Source organism: Chiloscyllium plagiosum, chromosome 36 (genome assembly GCF_004010195.1).
Source record: "Chiloscyllium plagiosum isolate BGI_BamShark_2017 chromosome 36, ASM401019v2, whole genome shotgun sequence".
Classification (NCBI taxonomy): Eukaryota; Metazoa; Chordata; class Chondrichthyes; order Orectolobiformes; family Hemiscylliidae; genus Chiloscyllium; species Chiloscyllium plagiosum.
This window is the reverse complement of record NC_057745.1, coordinates 11,304,685-11,327,342: the sequence shown is the minus strand read 5'-3', so window position 1 is coordinate 11,327,342 and position 22,658 is coordinate 11,304,685. Positions and strand designations below refer to the sequence as shown.

General features: G+C 41.1%; 1 protein-coding gene across 1 annotated transcript in view; it reads right to left on the bottom strand.

The window, feature by feature from the left end:
- Positions 1–22,658, bottom strand: part of LOC122540954 (NT-3 growth factor receptor-like) — a 741,002-nt gene that overhangs the window by 344,561 nt on the left and 373,783 nt on the right. The window contains exons 6-8 of the mRNA XM_043677305.1: positions 16,000–16,142; positions 2,433–2,574; positions 1,545–1,844 (exon numbers count right to left, since the gene is read on the bottom strand). Of these exons, the coding sequence (XP_043533240.1) occupies positions 1,545–1,844; positions 2,433–2,574; positions 16,000–16,142 (585 nt within the window). The remainder of the gene's footprint in view (positions 1–1,544; positions 1,845–2,432; positions 2,575–15,999; positions 16,143–22,658) is intronic.

Sequence of the window (22,658 nt, the reverse complement as noted above, 5' to 3'; positions counted from 1 at the left end):
TTCTATTTGCCAAAGCTATCTCATGTCCCCGTTTTGCCTTCCTGATTTCCCTCTTAAGTATACTCCTACTGCCTTTATACTCTTCTAAGGGTTCACTCGATCTATCCTGTCTATACCTTACATATGCTTCCTTCTTTTTCTTAACAAGACCCTCAATTTCTTTAGTCATCCAGCATTCCCTATACCTACCAGCCTTCCCTTTCACCCTGACAGGAATATACTTTCTCTGGATTCTTGTTATCTCATTTCTGAAGGCTTCCCATTTTCCAGCCGTCCCTTTACCTGTGAACATCTGTCTCCAATCAGCTTTTGAAAGTTCTTGCCTAATACCATCAAAATTGGCCTTTCTCCAATTTAGAACTTCAACTTTTAGATCTGGTTTATCCTTTTCCATTACTATTTTAAAACAAATAGAATTATGGGCGCTGGCCCCAAAGTGCTCCCCCACTGACACCTCAGTCACCTGCCCTGCATTATTTCCCAAGGGTAGATCAAGTTTTGCACCTTCTCTAGTAGGTACATCTGCACAGATATGGACCAGGTGAAATAAGTACGCAAAACAGTGGGTAGATGACGTATCATATGGCTAAGTGTGAACTTGTCCATTTTGGCAGGAAAAGTAGAAGAAATAGTACAAATATTTCGGTTGAGAGAGATTGTAGAATTCGATGGTACACAGCCTAAGATGTGATCAGAAAGCTTTGCTTTGTTACACTCCAGCTTGTCAGTTTGCAGGAACTTAGTTCAGTAGCAGTTAGCAGTGATATCCAAGGCAATCAGCACAACCCTGAATCCAGCAAATACTAAGAAATTCCCTTAATAACCCCATATTATTTCAAGAATCTCATGAAGATTGGAGCATTCAATTAAATAATTGTTCTTGATGTACAGAAAATTGATCTTAATTATTCTTCCACTAGAAAAGAAAGGATTTTCACACTTAAATTATTATGGAATCAGCATTAGAGTACTGAGTTTGCAAATTCAGAGATTTATATTAAATCCATCAAAATGATATTTGCGAAATTCTGTAGTCTTTTCAGCTGACTCTGGCTAGATGGCAGAGGAATCACCTTTGTGACCTTTTTGGCCTGAACTATTTTCTTTCATATTAATGACAATGGTGTAATGATCAACCACTCATCAGAAACTGATTAATTCTGTGGATTAGTTTATCTAAAATGGTAAAACACATCATAGGTTATGAAGCAAACGTTACAGCTGATCAACTAATTTGAATCTGTGCAGCTTACAAACCCAGAACAGACGAATTGGTAGGCAGAGTATGCAAACAGTCCATAGAATCCTTAAAAATGAACCCTACTAAAAGGAAAATAAACATAGAGCATGTTTCTGTTTTGAAAACAGCCATTAAAGAAATGTCCCTAGTTTCCTTCACTCATCCCATTGTGATCACACAACAGTCTTGATTCTGATAGACTCTGGGGTTGAGAACTAATGCCTTGGTCAGACTTCAGGCCAATATGGAGTTAAACTTTTGCCAATGTTCCAGGATGCATAATAAAAACAGTTGGGATACGTACCAGGAAATGGGATACCCAGGAAATGAGCATAGACCGTCTCTGTCTCCACTCCCAAGTCATTTTCAGCCACAAGTGTATAGTTCCCATTGTTGTAGTGGGTCGGTTTGTCAAAGAGCAAGCACCCATGGAGCCAGTCCGTGGACTCATCGTAGACCTTGGTTTTGATATATTCGGTCTCATTCAACCGGTGGCCCCGGTGCAACCAATGAATGGTGGGCAAAGGGTTGCCAAAGACGGTGAACTCAATGCAGTGCATGTGTCGCTGTTCAGGCTCTGATAACTCACTGATATGAGGAGGAACTGCAAGTTTGAAAAGAGAAAATAGTATTTAAGCTCATTACAGTTCGACGTGTTAAATGTGGATTCAATTGTATATCTTATTTGATTCAGTGCAACACATTTTTGACTATAGTCCTGAACCAAACAGTTGTATTTTATAAGTTTAAATGTCTCAGAATTTTCAATATGCAGGGACTCTTTACAGCGAGCTCCAGGTCTTTTCGCCAGCAGCTTCTGCAGAGAGCCTGTCAATGGACTCTCGAGTTCCAAGCACAGACTTAAGAAGTCAAGCGATGTATAAGGATCAGTGATCAGACTAGGATAATAAAACAAACATGAAAACAAAATTTTACCCACCATAAGAGACACTTTAGCCAGGGACTGATGCAATGTACATATTCCTGAATATGCACAGTCCCCAAATCATAACTGCGCTGTCTGGTCATTCGTCTGTAAGAGCAAGCTGGGGCCCAATGCTTGCTGAAGGATAGCTTTTAATCATACCGAACAGAAGGCGGCCATTTGGTCCACCTTAACCAAAAATAACTGAATGTTGGAACTCCCCCGTGTCTGCTTACAGCAGTAAGCTGCCATTTAATCCATACTTACAGTAAACATGTAACACCACTGAGGCATTCGTCATCCCCACCACGTTTTCTGCGATGCAGGTCAGCAGTTTTCCATTGTCCTTCTGATCAACATTAAATAGGGTCAGGTTTACAGCGGAGACCATCGTCAGATTATTGTTAGTCTGGCAGGGAGACAAAGAATAAAGAAAATGAAGAATTCCTGCCCTGAGATCCACAGGAAACCTAGAAAATCCAGACAGCTGGCGGCAATAATTAATGAAGGCCAAGAATTGCAGGAATACATGCTTTAGGTTAGTTCTCACATTCCCCAAGGGGCATGCCTCTGATACAAATTAAAAATTCAACTGATGTCTGTATCAGAGAAATCACTTGTTTTTTTTTTCCCGCATCTAACATTCAGACGCAGTTTAGAAAAAATCAGCCTCTTGACCTGAGCCCAAGGTGTTTTAACAAACACTTGAGGATTAACTGGATGATGCATGTTGCTACCACACTGGTCACTGGTCTCCTTGACTATGCATTACTCTTCAACTAGGTTTGCCTGCCTAGAGAGCCAGCCCCTAACTGGTGCCGTTTGTCTGGAATCCAATAAGTGCCAGTCTCATCGCGTTCCCACTCGGTTTCTGTCTCCTACTCTTAGTAAACCCTGAATTGTCCACTCACTCTGTGTAAAGGATATGTACATTCCTAATTCTGGAAATTTAATCAAATCTGATCATGGATCATGAAAATCAGAACGCTGCAATATTTAAGACATAGTTTCAGTCAGTCAGACTGCTGCACAGTTTTATATATATACATGTGTGTATATATATATATACATATATTATATCCGAGCTAATTGGTCAATATAGAATCTCTGAGCAACCCAGTAGCTTGGCTATATTTTTGACAAGCACATAGCTCCTGTTGTTCAAGCGGATACAAGTACAATTGTGTCAATTGAGTGCTACATAATACTGTGAAGTGGACATTGTACTTAGGAACCTTGACACAGGATCCAAAGAACTGAGTTGATCTTTCCAGGTCATATCACTGTCTGAAAATCATTTCTGAGCACCAGGATGCTGTTTCCTCTGTCTCAAGGAGAAAACTTTCTGAAGATTTGATGCGATTCCAGACTCTCCAACATGTCAGACAAAGCTCAATTATTATTTTGAGCATTTGTCTGTGCGCCAGGTTTATTCAGAAAATGTAATGAATTGGAATCCACCAAAACCCTACAAATCCACTTCCCTGGCTTTGCAAGTGACAGAGAGATACTCAGTCTGTGTGTGCCTATCACATGCTCTTCAGAAAAGGGAAGCAGTCTTTTGAGATGGTTATGTGTGGATATGAGTTTGCAGTGCAGCCAGATTGATTAGACCATTGCACCGAGGGACTGCAGGAGCTCAGGAAATGGAGTTACACTCCATTATAGATGAAACCAGGGCATTGCTTTTACGATAAAATCAAATGTCAGGGAGGATCCGACAATGACATGGCAAATGGAATGTCAGACTTGTGTCTAAGAGGATGGGAAAATAAAAGAGATGTTTTACCACAGCTGCACAGAAGTGTAGTGAAACCATAGCCGGAGTACAGTGTACAATTTTGGTCTCCTTATTTGAAAAAGTTTCAAGTACCTTAGAAGCAGTTTATTGAAGGTGCACTTCACTCATTCCTGGGATGAACTGCTTACCTTGCAAAGAAAGCTGGGCAGGTTGGAAACACGCACAATGGAACTTAGAAAAAATGAGAGGTAATGTCTTTAATGAAGACAAGATCCTGAGTGGGGTTGGCAGTGAAACTGGTTGGTGAGAGCGGGGAGTGGGGGGGTGGGGAGGGGAATGAGGAGGTTTTGGGAGGAGGTGGGGGAGTTGGGAGGCATGTTTTCTCCAGTGAAGGAGATGCATACTAGTCAACACTGTTTAAAAAGAGGAGGTGCAACATTTCAGACACAAATTAAGGCTATTCTTTTTCTTTCATAGGTCTCTAGTTTGTGGAATTCTCTGCTGCAGGAAGTTGTGGAGGCTGTGTCATTGAATTTCTTCAAGACTGGGTTAGATACATTTTTGATTGACAATGAATGCAAGGCTTCCAGGGGACAGACATGAAAGTGGAGTTTGACCACAATAGATCAACCATGACCTTCCTGAAAGATGAAAAGGGATGACTGACTGAAAGGCCTACTCCTGTTCCTATTATTATGAATCCTAAACTGTAACTCAACTGATCGAAAAGCCCTATTGTGTACTTTGGGAGACTAAACAGTGCTTGACCTGAAGTAATGCTGCTTGGCTCCATTGAAACTGAAAGAACTCTTTATTTACAGCTTGATCCATGCACTTATTATCTTCACACTAAGTTAGAGCTTCCTTTCTAGTTCTAAAGCACATGACTCTGGGATCTGCATCACTGTATACACTTCTGGTGTTAATGCCATTACTTATCGCTGTCATTAATGCAGTCACAGCTAAGCCATCATCTGGCCTCTTTGATAAGAGCCAACTGACAACAGATACGTGCAACCCCAGCTCTCTCAGTATCATAGACGAGTCATTCTCCATGTGACAGCACAGTAGGAAAAAACAGGGGAATAAACAATACAAAACATAGCAGTCCTTTAGCTCAAAAATCACCAGTCTTTCTGACCAAATTATTTTGGGGTATTTTAAATAGTTGTGAGCGGCTAAACTCTTAGTATACAGTGTTGGTTTGGACACATGACTTCTCCATGACTCACAACCTCTCAGTCAGAGAGGTTATGCACTTAGCTACTGAGAGGTGGCACTTGTGACACATTTATGTTGAACTTGTTGCTGAGAGCACGAGGCAGAAATGTCTTTGTGCAGAGAGTTACTGGATTGTGAAATCTTTGCCCACAAAGTGGTTGATGCGCCTTTGGAAGAAATTTTGGACAAACATTTTGGGGAAAGTTTAAATATTTGATCATTCAGAGGAAGATACAGGAAAATGCAGAGAGTGTGATAACTTTCCAGATGACCACTGCCAGGACCTTAGGATATTTTCCCCCTTTACCACTGTGAGATTATACGTCACTCACTGTCTCCAATCCTCCTCTGTTCCATTGGCCTCTCAAGTGATTAGTGACAGAGAACACACCACAGTTGAGTAGCTACGGAGGAGGTACTGTTCTTGGATAACAAGGTTTATTGCCTGATAGTAACAGGTACAATTACATTTGGTCAATCATAATTATTCAAAACCTAGGAAGCTGGTATGGATACATCCACTCCCTCCAAAAGCTAGAGTAGAATACCTTGTTTTCACCCACAGACTGGAAGACATCGGTAGAATGGGTGGAACCACAATGACATGAATATTAACACCCTCAGAACCTTATTCAAGAGACACAGCAAAATTAGCTTTGCATTCCTTGCTTTGAGAACAAATGTGGACATGAATGATCTTCATTTGTCTGATGTAATTCTGTATTTCTACAGTGTTTCTGCCTTTCAAAGAACAATAAATGTACTATTGTCATATGTCTAAATGCTGTTATAACTTTGACATTACATTTAGCAATTCTGATTGGCAGACCCAACTTCAAGGGAATAGTGAAATCTTAAGCTTGTCTTTGTCTGGACTCCTGTTGCTTCTTTTTTAACCATGAGTCTGTCAGAATGACAAAATCAGTGTGACAGGCATTAAAAGAGGAGGACTCAAGAAACTAGACTTTACTGTTTTTGAGTTAGGCAAGGCTTTTGCTTTGTGAATTCCTTGAAAGTGGAGTTGCACGTAAATAGGATAGTGAAAATGGCATTTGGTACACTTACCTTTGTTGATCTGTACATTGAGTATATGAGTTGGGAGGTCATGTTGCGGCTGTACAGGACATTGGTTAGGCCACTATTGGAATACTGTGTGCAATTCTGGTCTCCCTGCCATGGGAAGGATGTTGTGAAACTTGAAAGGATTGAGAAAACATTTACAAGGATGTTGCCAGGGTTGAAGGGTTTCAGCTATAGGGAGAGGCTGAATAGACTAGGGCTGTTTTCCCTGGAGTGTCGGAAGCTGAGGGGTGACCTTACAGAGGTTTATAAAATCAGGAGGAGCAGTTTTCCCTGGGGTGAGAGAGTCCAAAACTAGAGGGCATAGGTTTAAGGTGAAAGCAGAAAGATTTAAAAGGGATCTAAGGGGCAACTTTTTCATGCAAAGAGTGGTGCGTATTTGGAATGAGCTGCCAGAGGAAGTGATGCAGGCTGGCACAATTGCAATAGTTAAAAGGCATCTGGATGAGCATATGAACAGCAAGGGCTTAGGGGAATATAGGCCAAGTGCTGGCAAATGGGACTAGATTTATTTAGGATATTGGATCAGCATGGATGAGTTGAACTGAAGGACCTGTTTCCGTGTTTTACATCTCTATGACTCTATGACTAGGTGCTTTGGATTCATAACTATCATTAGCTTGAGCAGGCAGAAGACACCTGGGTTTAGTTTCTCATTCAAAGACAGACCAACAAACATGGTCATAGATAGCATATATGCTATAATCTTCAGTTCTGGGTGAGGTATGTATCGACAAGGAACCAATTTAGAAATGGGAATGTTAGCAATTAGAAATCACACCTGAACAGGAATGATTTGGCACAGTTTCATGTTCAGTAGTTTTGTAGCTATGTACCCCAGTCCTTCATGTACACACTAAATTTAAATACTTTGTTGTGTTTATACTAACATTGTTCTGTGCATTAAAGACTTGAATCCCAATCTGGGATGCAAGAGGCTGTTAACATTAAACTGAAACATCAAGTTCTTAAACTTTAAGCTGAGTTCAGATCTGTTCTGATGTGTCCCAGGGTGCACTCACAGAGGCTGGACTCATTCTCACATTCTAACACCCACACGAGTACACCAATCAGGGCCCCTTCTTGCACGCACCCCTACTCCATGACCTTAAAGTGTAGCACAGTAGTTAGCACTGCTGCCTTACAGGGCTAGGGACCTAGGTTCAATTCCAGCCTTGGGGTGACTTTCTGTGTGAAGTTTGCAAGTTCCCCTTGATGTATAGGTTAGGTGGATGGGCCACGTTAAATGCTGGGTGGCAAGGAAAGGATAAGGGATGTTCTTTACAAAGTAATTGTAGACATAATGGCCTTTTTCTGCAGTTAGGATTCTTAAAGGGGATTTTTTTCACACAGAGAATGGTCCATACGTATAATGAAATGGTATAGTTACAACAGTTAAAAGGCATTTGGACAGGTACAGGAAATACTTAGAGGGATACGGGCCAAACACAGACAAGTGGAACTAGTTTAGTTTGGGAAACGCAGTTGGTATGGAGGGGTTGGACTGGAGGGTCTGTTTCCATGCTGTATGACTCTGATTCTATGATTTAAGCATGCATGCAAACACTCTCAGGACATTTGTGTACAAACACACAAACTCCAGCGCCTTCACTCCCATTTTCTGAACTCAATTCGTTTTGGACTATTCACTTATATTCTGGCTCTACTCACACTGGCGAGGAAGTTTCTTTACCCGGAGCTAAGAAAATAAATCATTTGCCCTATGCAGCTACTGTGTGGTGCTACAAAATGGACACAAGAGGAAAATCAAACTGTTTGAAAGTACACAAGAAGGAAACCTTGCTCTACAAATGGAGGGAGTCAAGAGGAACAGAATAATTAAGATACCATACTGTTCAGTTTGTAGTCAGTGGAGAGCAGGAAGGGAGCAGTAGTTTTTGTGACATTATGCTTGTAAATATTTGTAAATTTTCAGTAAATGACAAAATCCAGACTATAAAAAATACATAGAGAATGTGTGTTATGGAAAATGTATTAAGTATGTTAATGGAAAGCAATTTATACATGCAAAGTGGGCTAATTAAAACACAGGAGAAAGTGAGGGCTGCAGATGCTGGAGAACAGAGCTGAAAATGTGTTGTTGGAAAAGCGCAGCAGGTCAGGCAGCATCCAAGGAGCAGGAGAATCGACGTTTCAGGCATGAGCCCTTCCTGAAGATGGGCTCATGCCCGAAACGTCGATTCTCCTGCTCCTTGGATGCTGCCTTACCTGCTGCGCTTTTCCAGCAACACATTTTCAGCTCTAATTAAAACACAGGCTGTCCTATAATTCAAATGCAAACTCATTATTGAGTGATTTAAAAATCAAACCCTGATTCCCAACTCTATAAATTACTTCAAAACAGTGGTTGGTCGTAGACACACTCCATGGGATACTCTCAATATTGTATCACAAGCATACACCTGGGCTGCTCACAAATTGATCACTCATTAAATCGAGAACATGAAGACAGGCAGTTTGCATTGAACACATTTCCTGAGGAGGTTCTATGTTCAAGTACAGGAATTGCACACAGCTCAAGGATAATGGTGAGGCTGGGGGAATGGAAGAAGATGTTGAGAGGGAGATCGGTGGGTGAGGGGAATGGGGAGGTAGATGTCGCAGGAGATCGGGGTGGAGATGGGCATGAGGGGGGATGGCGGATGGGGAGATTGTGGGTTAGGAGTATGGTTGGGGGGAAGGTTTGGGGGTGAGGTGGGTGGTAAGGGGATGGTGACTGGGGGAGAGTTGGGAGCATTGGGGATTGGGGAGAATAGAAGGGGGTGCTGTTTTGGGGTTGTGGAGGAGGTTGAGGGCTGAGGTTGGGGGGCAAGGTTGGAGATGAAGGGGGATTGGGAATTTGGGGAAAGAGGGGAGACAGTGAGAGGAATTTGTCATCTCAACCCTGCAAAGAAAATCCTGAAGGTGTCTTTTTATTTCAAATGTAAATGTCTATCCCTAATTGCCCTTGAGAAGCTTACTTCCCCCTTGAACCACTGCATGTTCACCCACAAGGTTCGATCAATGCTGTGTGGTCTATGCAGCCTCATTCCTTTCAGACTTTGTAGCGAATTGATACAACTGCTCACAACTACTCCAACTACTTAAAACATTCTGAGGTAATTAATAATTAACTACATTCTGTGGGTCCAGAGACATGTACTGACCAGAGGGACAGGAGCTATTTAGGTTGAGCTGACACACTGCCTCAGAACTTGCACCTCTGCCGATGAGTTGTAGGAGGTGGAACTTTGCCTGCATGAAGAAAAATTACTGGCCTCAGCTCACTAAGTCTTTTACTAACCAATAGTCTCCCTCTCCCCCTGAGTTCTGGTGTTGAGCATATATTGTTCACTATATGGGGTTTATAGTATGTCTTCAAAGCTTCTAAAGTCTCTCCTGTTTGGCTTTTCTGCTCCTTCGTGAGATCTGAGCTTGGAGCACTCTGTCCCCAATGTAGATAATAAGGTTTTATTCTTACTTGCTTAGTGTCGTGATTGGAACAAGTTGGCCAGGTGGATCTCCTTGTTGAGTATGAGATCCCTGTTAACCTGGGCTAATCAGAGAGCTTTAGCTGTGACAGATACAAACAAGAGTCTCAGAGTGTCTCCTCATTCTTGAGGTGGCTCAGTGGTTAGCACTGCTGTCTCACAATGCCAGGGACCCGGATTTGATTCCAGCCTCAATCTGTGTGGAGTTTGTATATTCTCCCTGTGTCTGTGTGGGTTTCCTCCCACTGTCCAAAGGTGTGCAGGCTAGGTGGATTAACCATGGCAAATCCAGAGTTATGTGGATAGGGTAGCGGATGGGGTGAGATGTGGCGGGGGCGGGTCTGGTTGGAATGGTGTTCAGAGGGATGGTGTGGTGGGCTGAATGGCCTGCTTCCATATTGTAGTGATTCTATGATTCTCTAGGGACTGAGTGTTGTCAGACTGAATTTACTGTGCTCATGTAAATAAAGGGTGACTTGGTGACAGGATACCGGCCTCTGTGCAGTTATTTGATTTAAGTTTCTAAATTAATCCTGTGGGCATTTTATAGTTTTGCCATGAAGTGGAAAAAATTCTAATTCTGTCTCATATTGCCTTTCATTTCCATAGCATGAGGGAATGTACAATTCTCAACCATTTTGACTCACCCAGAAATTCAAAGTTGTTGTTTATTTATCCTTCTGTCTTGTTTCTTTCAGTCACTGCCTCTCTTAAAGCTGTAAAAATCCACACATTTCCTGCAGTACCACACTGACACTGTGATAGATATTTCATGACTCCCACAGACTGCACACAAAGGCTCTTACAGCAGAGGTAAACATCACATGACCATGACTAGCCAGTCAGCACACTAAATACAATTGTATTTCTCCAAATACCCTTTCTGTGGCTAATAAATCCTGGTGTGTGGCTTGAATCTTGAGTTTTTAGTTGAGAGGCAATAGCAATATCCACTAAAGCACGAGGAGTTATGTACCATTTTGAATAATGGAGGGCATAAATTTTATCCAATGGCATAAATAGTCCAATTACCTCCCTTTGTACTTTAACTATTCTTAAAGCACAGTATAAACACACTGAAGGAAACTAACCCATACCCTCTTTGTGAGGAGATGGTGTTTGATCTGTACAGCCACTTAGTGAATACCAACATTGGCAGATGAGGCCCTTACTGGGCATTAACTACCTACTTGGGGGCCTGATTAGGTGGTGGGATGGCAAGCCTTCCTGTCCAAACTTCATTGAGATAGAGGCAAGGAAATGGTGGGGTCCCTCCTGGCACCTTCCTACCTTATGAAATGCTCCCACCACCTCCATATTCAACACAGGAAAGGGCAATCATTCCACCCTCTAACACAGACCAGACCTTTCTCTTTGATCTTTAATAGGTGTGGTGTGGGCAACTCTGACCAGGTCAGTGTTTATTCCCATTCTCTACTTGCCCATGAGATGGTGGTGGGTCATCTTCCTGAACTGTTGAGGTCCACATGAAGTGGGTAAACCCATAGTGCTGTCAGGAAGGTAGTTCCAGGAATCCTCCCCAGTTACAATCAAGGAACTGGGTTATATTTCAAGTCTGGATGATGTGTAACCTGGAGGGGAACCTTCCTTCTACTTTCCCTATTCTTTTAAGTTGGAGACATCATGTGGTTGGAAGATATTGATGAGGAAGCCTTGACAGGCTGCGTAGGTGGTAGACACTGCTGTCATTGTGTAGAATGAATGCATTTCAAGCATTAGTGTTTATGATGCTGCCTATCACTGAAATATAGTAACATAGACAATAACACTTGCAAGAATAAGTATTCAAAGGCACTGTCTCCAGCTGAGATACTTTAAAGAACAGTTAGTGCTCTGTAATCCATTACATCTTGCACAGCAGTAGCAATCTTGGACTCACAGGTGATATTTTCAAACTCTACTGCAAAACAGGGACATATAATCCAGACCATCGCATCGATGAAAGTGGCTTCTCTGGAATGCTGCCTTTCAGGTGAAATGTTCCGCATCATTCTGCTCCAGTGAATGCACGAGATCCCAACACATATTTACAAATGTGAGCAGGGGCATTCTTGCAATGTGTCCTGAGGGACTATTCATTTCTCAACCAGCTAAAACATTCAGTTATTTGCTGTTTGTTGTGCACAAATGAAAGCATGCCCACAAAAGCAACAGAGAAATAGTTCTGTATTATATAAAATTCAGGATATAGGTGCTATACTTTAAAAGAAAATCGCACATTGGCTTTGAAATATTTTGGGGTGCCCTGAGGATGAGGCAAGTGCTATATAAATGCAAATTGTTTCTTACTGTGCTGTATCCATCAATTTACTATAGCCAGAGTTAAGCCTGCCTCCCCTATATCTGTGTATAACTACTTGCCAGCAATCAGCATAACAATCAGGTAAATTGACCTAATTAATCTCTACCCACTATCCCCCAAGCAATTATAGAAAACCGAGTTTTTTTTAGATTAGATTCCCTACAGTGTGGAAACGGGCCCTTCGGCCCAACAAGTCTACATTGACCCTCCGAAGAGTAACCCACCCCCCTCTGACTAATGCACCTAACAACCATGGACAATTCACCTGACCTGTACATGTTTGGAATGTGGGAGGAAACCAGAGCACCCAGAGGAAACCCACGCTGACACAGGGAGAATGTGCACACTCCACACAGACAGTCACCCGAGGCTGGAATCGAACCTGGGACCCTGGTGCTGTGAGGCAGCAGTGCTAACCACCAAGCCACAGTGAGTTGACATTGGTTAATTCAATATTGACTGGAAGGATCTGAATTTGCCAGGATGTAGCCAGGAATGGGGCATTTGAGATATAAAAATAGACTGGGATATTTTTCAGTGGAGCATAAGAGGTTGAGGGGTGACCTTACTGATGTTTCTAAAATCATGAGGAGCATTGATAAGGTGCATAACAATGGCAGTTTTTTGTCCCCTAGGGTGGGGGATTTCAAGGCTAGGGGGCATATCTTTGAACTAAGAGGAGAAAGATTTAAGAAGTACATGAGGGGCAACTTTTTTACACAGAGCGTGGTTTATGTGTGGAATGATTTTCCAGAGGAAGTGGTGGATGTGGGTTCAGTTACAACATTCAAAAAGCATTTGGATAAGATTAGATTACCTACAGTATGGAAACAGGCGCTTCAGCCCAACAATTCTGAAAAGTTACCCACCCAGACCCCTACCCTATATTTACCCCTGACTAATGCACCTAACACTATGGGAAATTTAACATGGCCAATTCACCTGACCTGCACATCTTTTGGACTGTGGGAGGAAACCCACACAGACAAGGAGTGAATATGCAAACTCCACACAGACAGTCACCCAAGGTAGGAATCGAACCCACGTCCCTGGCACTGTAAGGCAGCAGTGCTAACCACTGAGCCACCATGCCACTCTAAGGTCTGTGAATGAGAAATATTAGGAGGAATATGGGCTAAGTGCAGGCAGGACTAGTTTAGTTTGGGATCCTGCTCGGCGAGACTATCTGATTCTATGACTCTATCTGTGCCCCAATGCTTTGGATATCGAAGTAACCTGGTGAGATATTTGATTGGACATTGCAGCATCAGGAACCCTGAGAGTTCCTGTTAATATCACACACATCAGAATTCCAGTCCAGAATGTGAAAGGAGCCCAAATACTGAATAGTTAGCAACACAGCTTGTGAAATTGCTAAGCATCAAGCTCATTAATATCCTAACACACCACCCTCCAGGCAGCACCAATAATCAAAGCAAGAGGCTGGCATCTGTAAATTAATATACCATCACGTCGCAAATCATAAAATTGCCTCAATTTAATTCATTCTTGTTTTAAAGGTCAGGGAATGAGGATTACAATCACAGTGTGATTCTAAAGAGAAAGAGAGCAAGAATGATTAGTGACGACAACAATATTCATCTTAATCCTCCTTTCTGCTTTCCTGCAGCTCCCTCCTTCCTCCTTCCCCTCCCCCTCCCCCTCCCACCTCGGGGTAATCACTGATGGTTGCTTCAGTTTATTGCTTGGAAATACCGGGTCGGTTACAATACCTTTGGTCTCCCAGCTGCTGAGAGTCAATGCTCCCCCCCTCCTGAGCCCTACCCCAAATATCCACTGGAATTATTTTTACAATTGAGACTGCAAAGGAGCACTGGACAAACCGATTAGAGTTTTCCAAAGTGCTTTTTTTAATTTATCGTCTTCTCAGTGAATTGTTCCAGGTTTTTGTGACAAACATTCAGAGGTATTTTGCACATCATTAAGATCCCACAAACAGCAGCAAGATGAGTGTCTTGCTAACCTAGCATCAGCCGAAGTTGGAATCAGTAAAATATGTCAATACAGTTAAGGACCATTAAACCCACCTGAACTGTGCGAATATTTGGCTCCCCTGAAGCCTTGACTTCGAAAGCAATCCTTCTACTCGATGCCTTCATAGATTAATATTCCCCTTGTTCCAGTGTAGTGACAGGATCAAATGTCAAAGGGCAGAGTTTAAACATGAGGAGATTAGGGGTAAGACAGTGACATTTTCACACACTGAAGTTGTGAACTAAGTTGCCATGGGAGTGGACTGGTTGAAATGAGTTTAAGGAGCAGTTAGGTTTGTCACACAGAGGAGGGAGTGAGGTATCTAAGGAGAACACAGAAAAGTGGAAATGATCTCTAAGAAAGGGATAGGTTAAATATGCTTCCTGAAATGATACAGTAACACAGAAGGCCATTTGTCCCATTCTTTCTGTGTCTGCTATAAAATGACTCCTTACTCTCCAAAAGATGCTACTATTGGCTGCTAGAGATAGCTGTGTAGATTGTTGCTTCACCATACAGTATGATTGGGCAAGTAATGAAACCAGCAGAAAAAGAGAAACAAAATCACCTTTTCAGAGCTGTTATTATTTTGAAAAATCGGATTGAAATTCAGCAAGCACCCAGTCAAACTTATTGAGTGATGATTTGTTTCTAAAATGTGAGATATAAATTGAGACTCTGGGACCTCAATTGTTGACAATCAGCCTTTGATTCAGTTCGATATTCAGAGTATGTTTTAAAACCAACCTGCTATCTTTTCAGAATAGATAGAATTGTGAAGGGCTAAGGTTTTTTGTTGAGTTACATCTCGTGAAAGATATGTGAATGCTGTTTATATGAACGCTTGTAATATATGAATGTTACAGATCGGAAAAACATCCTTTGCATTTTTCTAAACATGCAAGTTGTGCAAACAACAATCCAAACAGCAAGGTTACCTGGTTCCCTGCCTGTTATATTCAGCCAACAAATGACTGTCAGTATTTCACAGCCTGACAGCTTTCATCAAAGATGTGTCTCATCTATGTGCTGCTCATGTCTGAGAATTCTTGTATTTTCCCATTCCACTACAGCTTCACTTCACTTTATCAGTGATTTTAATTTACACGCTGGTGTTGACTCTGCTACAGCTCTAGGGACAACAGGTAAAAGGTGTCAAAATTGTGCATCCCTCAGCATTATTAAATAGGGCAGTGTTGGTGCATAATATTCAGTAGAGTAATAATTCTCTGTCAAAGAATTTTACTGTATTGACATTAACAGCATTCCTTGATTTCAACTATACGCAGCAACAGCAAACCTTAAATACAGTGATCTTGACAATCAGAAAATCAACAATGGTAACCTTGGACAATAGTTACCCTTGGCCACAGCATCATGCCACAATGGCCTATGATAACATCGAACAGTAACAATGCCCATTCACCTCAGCAACAATAACCTTGAGAATGGCAGCATCCCTTGACAACAACAAACCTTGGCAACGACTGCAACCCCTGGCAACGACTGCAACCACCACTATCATCCTCCCACACACAATCTACGGACAGAGCAACTGAGAACAACTGCTGGCTCAGTTAACAACAGGCCTCATCAGCAATCACAAACACCATTCTACTTCAACAAAATTACAGTACCTCACTATCACCAATGCTGCAGGTCAGCACAAATGATGCAGCAGGTAGTTTTCAGAGGAATAAAATGCTCGAGATCTTCACTTTGCCTTACAAATTCCTGAAGCATTGTGATTGACTTCTGAAGAGCAGGAGGGCTACCCTTGTAACCTTCAGCCAACATTTCAATAACAGAATATCCAGCCATTATCCAGCTTACGGGAGATTGGCGATAATTATGAATTGTGTTTGGCTGTTGCACATTATAATTCCTGCAACCACTACGCTTCAAAATGCCTCACAGCACTTTGGAACATCCCATACCCATGAAATATGCTATATAAATGAACTTTGTTTCCTTTTATCTCACCTGGTGGATGCCAATGGAGTGTAAGTGAGTGACGTTCCAGTCCACATCAGGAAGTGGAGAGCCTGATCCATTACAGGTCACCACCGCATCGTCTCCTGCCTTCACTGACAAATCACTGTGACTCACACTGATCTCTGGCAATTCTACACAGTAGAGGGAAGAGAAGAAAGACATGAGGTTCACATCTGAATCTTCCAGGTTCAACACACTTATCTCGACAGCAGTGGAAGGGGCAGGGAACAAAGATTAAAGCAGGAGACAATATTTTAAAAAACTGCTTTAACCATGTCAGAATCTTGTGCGTAGGTCAGAAGCTGCTGGAAGCCATACAGTATTGACATTCCCTTGTAATACACTGAACTAAAACCTACGAGTCACCAGGGTGTGATCATTATCAGAATAAAGGGACTGAACACCAACACTATATATTGGTTAGTTGGCATATAGTTCAGAATGCCAATCAGGAAAGACTTGATATCTCAAATGTAGGGTCTACTTTGAGAAATATATCAAACATAAGGCAGATACCTACCAGTCCATTATCTCTGACAGGTCAAAGAATAGGAGTACATTGCAGAAGAAGCAGTACAATAAATACTTCAAAAAGAACATTCAGCATTGTGTGAGAAGGGGCAGATCCTGCCCTCTAATGACAGAAATTTATAGCACAGAGGGAGGCCATTTGACCTGTCACACTCACACCACCTCTTTGAAAGAACCCTTAATTAGCCCCAGTCCTTGCTATTTCCGTAGACTGTTTCTTCATTTTTCATCTGCTTGCCTGTTTCCATTTAAAGCAATGCTGCATTTTGTTTCTCTCACTGTTCCTTTTTCTTTGTTTGTTCATAGGATGTGGGCATCACAGGCAGGGCCAACATTTACTACTCGTCCTAACTGACCTGCAGATGACAGTGGTGAGCCAGAGTATTCTGTGCCTAATTAATCTAAATACAAAAGGAGTCTTGGTAAGTCACAAGAGCTTGATCCACCATTGAGGATTATGGCTAATCAGATCTAGACCTCAATGCCACTTTCCTGACTCTTCTCTAAAAATGAGAATTACAGAATTGTTGCAGTCCAGATGGAGGCCACTCAGTCCACGGTGTCTACATTGGTTCTCAAACTCTGCTATTTGCCTGCCTTCTTCCAGAACCCAATGCATTCCAACTCTTAACCACTCGCTGCATGGAAAGCAGTTTCCTCACATCAATTTTCCTTCTTTTACTCATGCCCCATCGTTGGTTTGTGAGTGGGAACATCTTCTCCCAGTTTACTCTCTCCAAAGTTCTCAACGTTTTGAATGTTTCAAATCAGAATCTCCTTTTATCCTTTTCTAAGGTGAAGAGTTCCAGCTTCCCCAATCTAATTTCATTGCTGAAATTTCTCATCCCTAGAACCATTCTCCGAAGCCTTTTTCACAAAACTCTTCAAAGCTTTCACATCCTTCTGAAAATTTGCTGCCCATAAACGGATGTAACTTTCCTGCTGACCACCTTAGTATCTTATTTAAGATTGATATAATCTCCTTGCTCTTGTGTGGTCTGCATTTACACCGTATTGAGAAAGCCGAAGATGCCATGCATTTTATTATTTGCTTTCTCCATTTACTTGTGTTCTGTCACCTTTTGTAGAAATGCACCCAAATCTCTCTGCTACCAATAATCTAAGAATAATTGTACATGGTTAACACTTTGCTTCAGTACAATTTTTATTTAATGTGATATCCTTTAATTTGTAACATTTCTATGTTCTTCCCACCAAATGTTATACCTCACATTTCTGCAAAGTGAACTTCATCTCTTACCTATTCACCCACTTCACCAAATTGTCCATCTCCTGCTGAGGTTCTAATTAGCTTACAATGCTTCCAAGATTCACATCATTGGCAATTTAAAAAAAATTGTACCCTGTGCACTAAAATCCAGATCATTAATACATAGCATGAAAAGCAAAGGTCCCAATGCTGAATCTTGAGGAATTCCTCACTCTGTTGCAGCTGTAATTTGTATTCTTTGCTCTGTTCAGTCACCTAATGATCTTTATCTCTTTGTATGTTATGAGCTGCCTGTACTGCACACAAATCAAAACTTTTCACTGTGCTTAGACGCATGTGACAATAATAAATAAATCAAATCAAAAACTTTTCCCTAGTCCAAAAAATATAACCATTAGCTGTTACTTTTTCTGGTCAGTTTTGTATCCATCTTGCTTCAGATCCTTGAATTCCCTGAGTTCTAACATTATTCACATGTCTGTTCTATGGATCTGTATCGAATGCCTTCTGGAAGTTCATGTACAACACATGTCACAAAGCTGGTCCCTTTTTTAAAAAGCTGTTATTTTTCTCAAGGATACTGTGTCCTTGATTTTTTCAGAGGGGTCATAAAACTTTCCTGGCTCTGAGGTGGCTATTTTGGTACAGAAATGAAAAAGGATTTTGAGAGGCCTTTTATTTATATGTAAACAGAGGACACTTCAGGCCAAAGTGGTCAAGTCTTAGAAGTGACATGGATAATGAAAGGGGAGTGGTCGGCTCTCTAGCTGAGTAGTTCAGTGCAGAACTAGTCAGGAGTTCAGCTGTGTGGAAACAGGTTGCTAAACTCTCTTTCCTTCTGTCCTTCTAACTGTAAGCATATGTTCCATTTTTAATGTTTTTAAAGGGGATTTGCTTGTTGGGACTGTTGTGTATATTTGAACAGCATAATTAAGTCTAGTTTGGATAGACTGAGTTCTCTTTGGGTTCTTTCTTCTGTTCTTTGTGTTTCATTGTGTAATTTTGTGAATACATTTTTGTCTGTTTTAAAACCTGATAGTCAACCTAGCTAACTTACCCTGGGTAATTTTCACTGTACACTTACCAAAACAAATTGCAAAGTTATGGTCTGGGCTGCCTGCTTAAGAATGCTTTGAGTGGTCTGACCTCATCCATAACACCCATTAACAGCATTGCACTGACCAAACCTCTCAATTAGCTCATGTAAAAACTTCAACAGGTTAGTTAAACAAGATTTATTCCACAATAAATTCATGGTGACTCTTCCTAATTAACTCATTTTTTCTGCACTATTAGTTCCCCCCACAAATTGGCTTTAGAAGTTTCCCAACCACCAAAGTTAGAAGAAACTAAGAGATAAACAACAAACAATTCTTCCAGACTTTCCAGTCATTGTCTTGGTGAATTTTGTGTCCTTCCAATAACAATAAGTGGAAACAATTCTTCCTGACTCACTTTATCAAGGTGCCTTAAATTTTCCATATCTCTACTAGATCTTCTCAGCCATGAGATCATCTTAATAGATCGATTCTTCACCCTTTCCATTACCTTGACAACTTTCCAAAAGTAAGCCATGCAAAACTGAATACAATGTTCAGCCAATGGTCTAAGCATAATTACACATGTTTACCTCTTCTTCAGTATAATGTGCTTTTTAATTTAAATATAATGCCTAGAATTTATATACTATTTTGCTTCAGAATAGTTTTATCAACCTGTTCTACTTTCAAAAATATGTTTATCTGAACTATCAATTCCTTTGATCTTCTGCTCTTGGAATGATAGAGTCACAGCTTACAGCATGGAGAAAGGTCTTGCAGACCTTTGTTGCCATACTAGTCGTTAAGTATCTAACTCCTCTCATCGTATTCCCCAACATTTAGCCCAAAGCCTTGCAAAGTATGGCATTTCAAGTGTTCATCTAAATATGTCTTCAATGTTGCGATGTTTTCCACTTCTGGTACAATTTCAGGAAGGAAATTTGACTGACTGACTGAAATCAAATTCTCCATAAAACCTTTCTAAACCATCTGTCCCTAACCTTAAATCTGTGCTGTCTAGTAAGTGACATCCAACCCCCCACTGAGAGCAAAAGTTAATTCTTACAGATGGATTCAATCTGTGTCCCCTCATAATTTGTGGACCTCAATCAGGTTCCCCCTCAGCCTTTGAAAATTGAATTGAAAATTTTATCACCTAGCCTAGACCACAAAGCTCATTTCTACAGAACATCATTTATTTCTTTACAACATGCAGCACAGGACACCATTCGGCCCATTGCTCCTGTTCTTCTACAGCTTCCCCAAAAGAGCTATAAATTAATTCCTTTCCCCGAGAACTATCTCCTCAGACAAGTATTTCTTTCTCAAATATGTACACAGTTCTGTTTTCGATGTTCCTATTGAATCTCTGACTTAGACTTTCGTTAACTGATGATTTGTTGAGAAGATGGGGTTGCTGTGGTAATGTTACTGAACTAGCAATCGAAAGAACTGGCCTAACACCCATGGGTACACAGGTTTGAGTCAAGATATTTAAGAGAAAAACTGATAAATTTTGAGATATATAAGATATTTGGGGATATTGCAGAGAAATAGCGTTGAGGTAGAAAACCAGCCATGATCTGACTGAATGATGGAAGAAGCATGAGCTAGATGGTCAACTCCTGTTTCATTTCCTAAGTTCCTTTGAATAGCTCCATATGAAAGACTTTACATTTCCGTGGCTCAGGTTGGTAGGACAATCATGTCGGATTGTGTGGTTGTGGTGTCTATCCCCTTCCAAGCATTGGAGGGCAAAAGTCTAGAGTGGCACTCCAATGAATGAAATAATAAAGCAAGAAACTGCCTTGACTGTCAGGAAAAGGTAAAAGATTGTACAGCATGATTTTTAAAAAAAAGCAGGCAAGTAAAATCTGGGCGTCCTGGCCAATACCTGTCTCTCAATCAATATCACTAATATAAAATTATGAAGGGAGTAGGTAAGATAGAAACATGGAGGTTGTTTCTACTGATAGGTGAAATGAGAACTAGGAGGTATAGCTTCAAAATAAGGGGGAGCAGATTGAGGACTGAGTTGAGGAGGAACTTCTTCACCCAAAGGGTTGTGAATCTGTGGAATTCCCTGCCCAGTGAAGCGATGGAGGCAACCTCGTTGAATGTTTTTAAGGCAAAGATAGATAGATTTTTGAACAGTAAAGGGAATCAGGGTTGTGATGTGTGGGCGGGTAAGTGGAGCAGAGTCAATGAAAAGTGCAGCCATGATTTTATTGAATGGTGGAGGAGGCATGATGTCAGATGGCCTACTCCTGCTGCTATTTCTAATGACCTATAACATCTCGTCATTTTCATATTTGATTTGATTTGATTTATTATGTATGAGATACAATGAAAAATAATATTTTGTGTGCTAACCAGACAAATCATATCTTCTATTACACAAGGTAATGGAACAGAATGCAGAACATAGTGTTAGAACTACAGAGAAGGTGCAGTGAGAGATCAACTCTAATATGAGAGGTCCATTCATAAGTCCAATAACAGTGAGGAAGAAGCTGTCCCTGAATGTGTTAGTCCATATTTTCAAATTTTTGTATCTTCTGCCTGAGAATTGTGATCTGTAAAGCTTAGAGGAAGGAGAGGTGACCTCATTGAAACTTTCAAAATTCTTACAGGTGCTTGACAAGGTGGGTGCAGAATGAATGATTCCCCTGTCTTGAAGGTCTGAGATCAGGGCATACCACCTCAGATCAAGCCATTTAGGATTCAGATTAGGAGAGACTTCTTCATTCAGACTTTCTGTACCCCACAGGGTGTGGAAGCTTAATCATTGAGTATGTTCAAGACAGAGATTTCTAGATACCAGGTCAAAGGATGAAGGGATAGTGCAGGAAAGTTACTTTGAGGTGGATGATTGACCATGATCTAGAATGGCAGAAAGGCCCCCGGGCTGCATGGCCTATTCCTGCTCCTCAGTTCTCCTGCAAGACTAAGGGAAGGTGTTGAGTGTAATATCATACACTCAGTACTTGGACCCTTAGTAACAGTCAATGCACATGTAATGTCAACCTGTTTAATCTACAAACAACATAAACACAAATAGAGAACAGTGGGGACGATGTCTGCAGTTTCAGACTTGCAGGAGAATTTTGATCAGTTATGTAAATCATTTGCGCAGATACTGTCTGCATACACTTGTTAATTTGAAGTAACTTAATTTGAATTATTCAAATTGAAAACTGTGGGAAAAAAGTCCCCTGTGCTGTTTTCTTAAAAGAGCTTAATTTGAATTTGTGGATAATTTAATTCTTTCTCGAGTGAAAAATGAGTGGATTTCAATTTAGGTCAGTTATTTTAGCAGCATGGGCCCATTAACTGTTCCTTTATCTTGGAGCTTCTTGAATGTTCTACAACTTTCTCAGTGACTTGGCTCTATTCAGGCAATTAAAAATGCAGAGGTTCTGATATTCTTCCTCATCACGCTGTACGTGGGTGTCAGTCAAATGTAGGGCACCCAAAATACACTACACCTAAAGACGATACAATGTGTCGGTAGTATCACTGGACTAATAATCCAGAGGCTCATGGGCAATTAATCAAAATCTGGAATTAAAACAAAAGCTGTAAATAACTTTGTCTGGTTCACCAACGTCCTTTCAGGAGGGAAATCTGTCATCAATAACTAGTCTGGCCTGCTTGCGACTCCAGATCCACAATAATATATTGAATTGTTAACTGACTTCTGAAATATAAGCTACTCAGCCTGGGGGCAATTACAGATTAGCAACAAATATTGGCCTTTCCCTTAATAGTGGGCAGAAAGCAGCTAAGAACAAGTGAGCAGAGTGAAAGAAATGGTTCCTTGGTTAGAATTAGAATCCCTACAG